Here is an 8,202-nt window from a genome sequence, read left to right on the forward strand (position 1 = left end):
AAGAGCTGTTGTACCTCAGCCAGCAACAGCTGAAGGACACAATTCCTCCTGCTGGGAGCTTCCTTCCCTTCCCACTGTGCCATTTGGGATACACAGAAGGCATCCTTCACTGACTCCTGCCAAACCTCATCCGACCAAGGCTGCTCACCTCTTTGGACTTGTGCTTGGAGGAGCTGGAGCTGCAGCTCTGAAAGAGCAAGGATCCAGAGATCTCCATATCATTTTGGGAGCAGCCACATTTTCACCTTTTCCTGGCATTTTCACTATTTCCTGGAATTTCTTGCTCCTCATATGGTTTTCAGTCTGTATTGCTGGAAAACTACATGCTCAGCTGTGTTTATTTTGTAACTGTGTGCAACCTTTTCTCTGATGGCTGTTTTACTGGTAGAGCCAAAAGCTGGCAGATAGATGGCATTAAAAAAATCAAAAGTATAGGGAAAAAATCAACAAAAATAATAAATGTCTGTTTACCTGAAAATAAGTTTAATTTACATGATTTTATGTTTCATACATAAATCTATTTCCCCTAAACTGGAATTCCTTGGGAAAAAAAATAGTTGGTTTTTTTTTAATTATTCCTGTGAGGCTTAAAGACAATATTTGAGAGTTGCTTAAAAATATATACTTAAACCTCTGTACTGACATAAGATATGCAGTGACAGCCTCGCTTGCTGCATCCCCGCTCCTTTGGAGCTGGCAGCGAGGCCGGGTTTGAGCTGTGCTGTGACCCCATGGCTGCATTTCAGGGAGCTGCAGCTCCCAGGTTCTCCACCTTGGCCGCCGCAGACAGACGGACGTTGTCCCTCCCGCTCCACACGGTGGACACGGCGTTCTCCGCCGAGTTGTCGGAGCTGAAGTAGTGAACCTTCCAGCCACAGCAGCACCGCAGCTTCTTAACCTCGCAGCGGAAAGTCTTGCTGAAGACGTAGTAAATGAAAGGGTTGTAGGCCGTGGAGGACTTGGCAAACAGGCAGGGCAGCAGCGTCACCACGGGCTGCAGGGAGTCGCTGGAGTTGAAGATGGACCAGAAGCTGGCGGCTGCATAGGGAGTCCAGGAGCTCAGGAACGCCACCGAGATGAGCACGGCCATCTGCAAGGGAACAGAGCTGCTTGCAGCAGCACAGACAGGGCTGGACAGCCTGGCACACGCGGTGTGTGTGTGTGGGACCACACCTGAACTGCAACACCCAAACCTGTGCTTGCTGGGCCCTCGTGACAAGAGAGACATTGAGGGGCTGGAGCCTGTCCAGAGAAGGGAACTGAGCTGGGAAAGGGTCTGGAGCACAGCTCTGATGAGGAGCAGCTGAGGGAGCTGGGGGTCTCAGCCTGGAGAAAAGGAGGAGCTTATCATTCTCTACAACTCCCTGGAGGGTAAAGGGAGCTCTGCTCCCAGGTAAAAAATGAAAGGACAGGAGGAAATGCCTTCAGGTTTCACATGGGGATTTAGATTGGATATTATCACAGGTGGGGTTGTCAGTCATTGGGACAGACTGCCCAGGGCAGTGATGGAGTCACTGTCATTAGCTATATTAACAAACATGTGTTGCTGTGGTGCTTAGGGGCATGGTTAAGTGTTTGACCGGTCAGTGCTGAATTAATGGTTGGACCTGATGATCTTGGAGACCTTTTCCAACCTTAATGATTCAGTGATTCTATGATTTGCCTCTAGAAAGCTTGGATCAATTCTGCTTTTCCACAAGAAATGCACAACTAAAGTGCAAATTTGGGTAAAAAAATATATTAATACTTAAAGTATTAAAATCCTATTTCCATACAGAATTTCTGTGTAGGTTTCTGTAATTCCATGATTCTGTGAGCTATGCATGAGCAGAGCCAGCTCTCTGCCAGCTCCTGATTACTGCACACTCTTCCCATCACAGGGATAACTCACCAGGGTGAGCTTCTTCTCCAGTTTGGCTGCATTAGGGATCCTGTCAATATTCTGGATCTCTTGGTATGCTTTATGAACCTTCCAGGCAATCCCCAAGTAACAGGCCACGATGGTCAGCGCAGGCAGGACGGTGCACAGGAGGAACATGCTCAGGATGAAGGAGAAACCATTGGAGGAGTTGTGGAACTTGCTCCAGGCTATTGTACAAGAGATACCAAAGGGCTCAGGGCCGTAGTAGCCCCAGCCCACCAAGGGCAGGATGGCCCAGAGCAAGGAGTAGAGCCAGATAAAAGCAATCAGGATGCAGACAGTGTTCCTGGTGATTTTGTTACCTGCAAGAAAGAGGAAGAGTGTATGGATCCCATCCCAGCCACATGGGGTTTGCCATAACTTCTCCTTAGACAGAAGGATGGTGGCTACAGATTCACCTGGGCTGCTCTGCAGGCCCCTAACCTTTGGGCTTCTAGAGAAACAGAGTGTCAGAGGACTGGATGAGACCTGAACACAACCCCCAGTGCTCATCTAGAGCTTAGTTAATCAGGGAGGATTGCAAGATCAATTTCACCTTGAACATGCTGTGGTCCCAGCCCAGGAATGCCAGAATATTCCTTTCTTTTAAATTCCAGTGTATCTGCTTGGATACAAATAGGAAAGGAAGGCAGTCTGGTCTGGGAAAATGTTTGTGCTCTCCATTCTCAGGTAGTTTCACTTGGTAAAACTGAGAAGTGAAAAACCCCACTGCTTCATACAGAATTTAATCAGATCCTTCTGGGAACACCAGGATTTGATATTGCACTTTGAAAAGTTGAGGCTTATTATGCTGTTACTGACATGATATTCCACTCCACATTCCACAAAGCACCTCCCAGAGCAGCCCAGCCCAAACACAGCACCACCAGGTGACCAGACGGGCAATTTACTCACTGTTGGATTTGGATGAATTGGTGACGAGGAATCGAATCACGGCCATGGCACACAGGGTCATCATGCTGCAGACCCCAAAGAGGAAACCCATCAGGGCATAGTAAACACAGGAGGCATCTCCCCCCAGCCAGGCGTGGTTCCAGGCGGATGCGATGGCCAGTGGGTACATGCTGAGGGCCATCCCAAGGTCTGCCACTGCCAGGTTCACTGTCAGCAGCTCTGGAGACTTCAGCAGGGAGAAGCGTTTCACAGCCGTGGCAAGGACGGCTGAATTCCCAAGGATTGTCAGGATGGCTGAAGGGGAAGGGTCAGCACAGACAAGAATAGCACACAGTTAACACAGCTGTGAAATCCACTGGGAGTGTGTGAAGTGCCTGAGAGGGGCTACAATAGAGCTGAGGAGGGACTTCTTTCAAGATTGTGTAGTGATAAGGGGGAATGGCTTTAAACTGAAAGAGAGAATTAGATTTGATATTAGGTGTACTTCCCTGTGAGGGTGGTGAGGCTCTGGCACAGGGTGCCCAGAGAAGCTGTGGCTGCCCCATCCCTGGAAGTGTCCAAGGCCAGGTTGGATGGGGCTTGGAGCAACCTGGGAGAGTAGAAGATGTCCCTGCCCATGGCAGGGTTTGGAATATCCTGTCACTGTCTGCCAGTGTGAAAAGTCACTTTCTGTCTTTTTTATGAGCCCTCTTTAAGTAGTGTAAGGCCACAATGAGGTGTCTCTGTAGCCTTTTCAGAGAGAACCCCCAGCTCTCCCAGCCTGTCTCCAGAGTGAAGGCACTCCAGCCCACAGAGCATCTTTGTGGCCTCCTCTGAACCCACTCTAGCAGGTCCACGTTTTTCTTGCACTGAGAAAGAATATCCTAATTTCTCCTTCCTGCTGAAGTACTCCAGCCATTCTGCCCACCTGTCCCCAGCACTTCCCAAAGCCTTCCCCCTGACTTCCCTTATCATCAGCTGGAGCCCCAGCACTGGGCTGTGAGCTGCCTCAGTGGTGGGCATGTGCTGGCTGGGCAGCTCAGAGTCCTTGCTCTGACTCCCCGAGTCAGAGAACCTCAGAGTCTCCCTGATCCCTGAGAATCAGCATGACTGTTCTGGTGGTCTCTGAGAGGAGTGGAGTTGTTTAGCCAGGGGCATGCAACACACCCAGAGCTTGCTTTGCAAAAGGAGCTGTCAGACATACGTTATTCAGGTGTGCCACAGGGCTTCAAAGCGCTGGTGACAGCAGTGTCAGAAGTACATGCACCAAACAACTCATTTTCTCTCTTCTTTCAAGTGAACATGGTGCTGTAGCAACATCTTGATGACAGGTTTTCCTGAAAAGGTGTCCTCTAAAGTCAGACGTGAAAGAGGGAGACAGAAAAAGATTCTGTCATGTTTCCTTGTGGCTGTGAATGCAGGAAAGGCTGTGTTTGCTCACAGGTGCCACTTAAAGTGCCCACAGAGGACTTAATAGAGGCACATGCAATAAAATGGAATAAATGTATTGGTGTTGGTACAAAAAACCTCAGAGGTGTCAAGAGGAAGGCTTAACTGGAATGGGGACACAAATCTGGGATCCCATGTCCCTCTTCATTCACTTCCTGACCACAGACATTCACCTCTGGCTGCCCTTGAAGGGTTCCCTGGGCTCTCAGGATCTCAGTGGCTGCACACACAGGATGATGCCCACGGGGGCTTGGCCACTTGCTGACAGAGAAAGCTGCAGCTCAGTGGGCAGAGCACTCTCCACAGGGACACAGAATCGTGCAACTTGAGGCCATTTCTTCTAATCCTATTACTTGTTATCTGGGAGCAGAGCCTGGACCCCCTGGCTGCCCTGTCAGGAGTTGTGCAGAGACAGAAGGTCCCCCCTGAGCCTCCTTTTCTCCAGGCTGAGCCCCTTCCCCAGCTCCCTCAGCTGCTCCTGGTGCTCCAGCCCCTTCCCCAGATCCATTCCCCTCTCAGGAGTCACTCCAGCCCCTCATTCTGTTTCTCACAGTGACAGTCCCAAAATGGAACATCCTCAGGTTTCAGGAGGAAAAATGAACCCAGTTCACTTTCTTCTGTAAAAGCCCAACCCTTACTCAAATGCAGGAAGCAGCCTCAGACCTCATCAGAGGTGAGATCTGGACCCAGCCTCTCTTTTACCTTGGCAGAAGCTCTTCCCCTCCATCCCACAGCCTGTGGGCTGCTGGCTGGCACAGGACAGAACTATAACTGTGGGATTGTAACAAACAGCTGGTGGTGACTGCTGCTGCCCATGCCCTGGCCTTGTTCCTAAACAAAAACATCATTTCAGGGCACAAACGTGCAGCCCCAGTGAGGTGGCAAAGCTATGGATAAATACACCACCTGTTTCCCATTCAGCTCACTGCTTTATTTCTGAGTCCCCACAGGATGCAGTGAACCTGCCTGCCACTCAGGGCTCTGGATCCAGTGCTGGAAGCTGTGCCTGGAGTTTTCAGTGCCTCAAAGTCCTTTAGAAGAGATGTGAGACTGCAGCATGGTGGAACAAGAACAGGAGGAGCTCCAGCTTCCTGCCCTTTTTTGCTGTCCCTTCCCATTGCTTTAACTGCATCTATGTATTTACATTTCTGAGAGAAGGGAACCAGCATCCTGACTGGGAAAAGCCCTTCATTGTTTTCCAAATTGGGATTTTCTCACCCTGAGTTGTGCTCTGCTGTGCGGAACAAGAGGAAATAAGAAGTGCTAAAGTCCAGCACTTCTACCCAGAGCCTCAGTATTAAAGCAAATGAAAATTAGGCTTGACTTTCTTATGTAAACCAGAATTTTCAAGGGAGCTGAAGGAAGGAATCTTAGGAAAAATTCAGGTGGAAAGCATGCCTAAACAAGTTACACTCCTCTCCAAATCCACAAAAACAAATCCAAGAAGCAGGCAAGAAATAAAACACCTAACTGAAGCCATGGGCTGGTAGCCATCCCCACTTGTATTCAATTTTCAATCTGCCTGCAGCAGGGCAAACAGGCTGCTGCAAAACCCAGAACTGCTATTTGGAAACACTCTGATGTTCTGTAGCAGTTCATCCTACAAAGACACGGCAGAGTGACACTTCCCCCACCAAGGGTCAGCCCACAGCTGCTTTCCCTGACCAGTCCCATGGATTGAGCTGCCCTGGTTCAGTTCTCAGGGCTGAGATGCCATGGAAAGTGACAGACAACTTATTTTGAATATTTGTGATGCCACAGAGGTAAATTTGTGCTGGCCATTCATCAGCATCAAAACAAGATTTCAAATCCAAGCATGGAGATTAATCCTGGCTGCAAACCAGCTCCAAGGCACTAAGCAGAGGAACCTGTGGGGAAACACTTGCTGACATTTCCCTCCAGGTTCTTCTGCCTGACCTGTTCCCTGGCTCCAAGCAAACAGGCTGTGCACTCACCTATGATTAGAAGAAAGACCCCAGCTCCATAATCCACTACTGGGTGGAGTTTGGAAATGTACTGCTCCTCCATGGTGCCTTGTGGAGGTGAGTGAAGGTTTTTAATCAAAGGTGAAGACGCTGCAGGTGCAAGGAGCTCGTCCTCATGGTTTGCCTGCTGCAGGTGAGAGCTGGTGTTGGGTGCTGGCAGTGCAGGGACCCTTCTGCTGCCTCCTTGTCCTGCCTCTGGTGTGGCAGGGGAGAAGCCTGGAGTGAGAGGAAGGCTTTCCCCCTGGGAGGCAGAGTGAAAGCCAGGCAGAGCTGCTGCCAGAGCAATCCCGCCTGCCTGGCTGGCAGAGCATCTCTCCTCCCACCCCTCCTCTCCCACCCTTCTGCTCCTTGGCTTGTCGGGAAAATTCACAACACAAATCCCCTCAGATGAGCAAAACCAATTGTTCTTCAACCATCAGCAGCCCTGGGAAATAAAGCCAGGCTGAGTGGGCAGGAAAGGAAGGAAGGTTGGGAGTTCTGTTTTCCAGCTTTATGGCTGAGTTTGGGAGCCACAAGGCTGGGGCAGGGCTCTCTGAGTTGAAGTGTTAGAGGAAAGGTGTCTGCTGCAAGGGCTCAGCAGGGTCAAAGTCACACCACTGAAGACAGGACAGTCTGAGCTGCTCCAGTGGATGCCAGTGGATGCATCTAGAGGATGCTCCAGTCCAGTGTAGTGAGAGAACCAACCTCTGAGGTCATTTTGTGACTCTCCAGAGCTCTGACGTGGCAAGCAGCCACAGGAACACCTTGCCCCTGTGATTTCCTTCTCCTTAAAATATAGGAGCCTAAAATCACCATAATGAACAACCTGGTTTAGTGGGTGGCATCCCTGCCCATGGCAGGGGGCTGGAACTAGATGGTCTTTATGGTCCCTTCCAGCCCAAACCATTCTGTGATTCTGTGATAAGGAATTCTAAAATTCACAAGAGCATGGAGGCATCTCAAGTGTGATTTAGGTGGAATTTAGGTGCATCTAGCAGAGCAGTAACAGCCTAAATTTAGAAATCTGGGAGACTTTAAAAGCCTTTAGTTTCAGGAGGCTTTTGTATATCTCCAAGCATGGAGATTCCACAATAGTTGTTCCTTTTTGTTCAAAGTTTCACACAGTTCTGAGATAAAGACACCACCCAACTACTGACATCCAGCAGCTGCTCATGAGCTGCTCAGTGCAGGTGTCCTTCACTGAACCTCCCTCAGCTGAGGAGATCCAGCTGAATGAATGTGGGTGGTTGTTGAGATGCTCTCCAGCCAGGGGTGTATAGGCAAGACTCAGCATAGGAAGGTAGTATATATATAGTGTTAGGAAGTTCTTTTACCAGGACGGAATAAAACAGGGAAGAGGTGATGTCTCAAAAACATGCCCACTGCTGAGAGTTTCAAACAGCTTGGTCAATTCAGTGTAGCCTGTGGGAGAAAGAGAGGTTACTGTTTGATAGCATTCTGGGGGAGTGTCCAGGTTCTGGCCAGGACAGGGTTAATTTTGCAGTAGCCAGGAGGGGCATGGCCAGGACCTGGAGGGGATTCTATGGCACCTGGGCAGAACAAGGACAGGGAGAAATGTCTGCTAGAGTAGCCACAGCCACAGATCCTGTGGCAGAAAGTAGAAAATGGCCACATTCTGACAGTATGACAGTCTGTAAAACTGACAATATGACAATCCAGTACACAAAACCATTGTATTGGTTTACAATCAAACAGTGCCAGATCACCACAAAGAGGCTGGAATCTGACTGCTCACCTTGCTAAATTCACAGAACAGCTCCTGGCACTGGCTTGGGCTGGGCCAGCTGGCACTGTCCAGGCACAGGTTGGCTAAAACGAGCCCAGGATTGTTCGAAGCAAGAAGTAACCTCATCAGCTTTGAAAACAAAGTGTTTTGTTCCCTGGTACAGATGTTGCCCAAAGGTTTTGCTCTTATCCTGAGTGTAAACATTTAGATCCTCAAGGTGCAACCACTGGATGAGGATAGACTGTTTT

The 8,202-nt window shown here is 49.5% G+C and overlaps 1 protein-coding gene across 2 annotated transcripts; it reads right to left on the bottom strand.

Moving 5' to 3' along the window:
• Window positions 1-462: 462 nt before the first annotated feature.
• On the bottom strand, window positions 463-6,534 carry LOC111927405 (opsin-5-like). Of its 2 annotated transcripts, none has more exons than XM_023924246.2 (4): window positions 6,199-6,534; window positions 2,816-3,109; window positions 1,892-2,223; window positions 463-1,090 (listed from the first exon to the last, which is right to left on the bottom strand). In XM_023924246.2, the coding sequence occupies exons 1-4, from the start codon at window positions 6,269-6,271 to the stop codon at window positions 743-745; spliced, it is 1,047 nt and encodes a 348-aa protein (XP_023780014.2). In that variant the 5' UTR covers window positions 6,272-6,534; the 3' UTR covers window positions 463-742. The 2 variants fall into 2 exon arrangements, with proteins under 2 accessions (XP_023780014.2, XP_086731724.1); XM_086875598.1 differs by lacking the exon at window positions 6,199-6,534 and adding an exon at window positions 3,999-4,203.
• Window positions 6,535-8,202: the final 1,668 nt, after the last annotated feature.

The sequence above is a fragment of the Cyanistes caeruleus genome, chromosome 2 (assembly GCF_971803275.1).
Source record: "Cyanistes caeruleus chromosome 2, bCyaCae1.hap1.1, whole genome shotgun sequence".
NCBI classification, from domain to species: domain Eukaryota; kingdom Metazoa; phylum Chordata; class Aves; order Passeriformes; family Paridae; genus Cyanistes; species Cyanistes caeruleus.

Coding starts and splice junctions, on each gene's coding strand:
- LOC111927405 (XM_023924246.2), bottom strand. CDS start 6,271: ATGGAGGAGCAGTACATTTCCAAACTCCACCCAGTAGTGGATTATGGA. Junction 3,110..6,198: donor GGTCTTTCTTCTAATCATAG/GTGAGTGCACAG, acceptor CTTCCCCTTCAG/CCATCCTGACAATCCTTGGG. Junction 1,091..1,891: donor TGGAGAAGAAGCTCACCCTG/GTGAGTTATCCC, acceptor GTTCCCTTGCAG/ATGGCCGTGCTCATCTCGGT.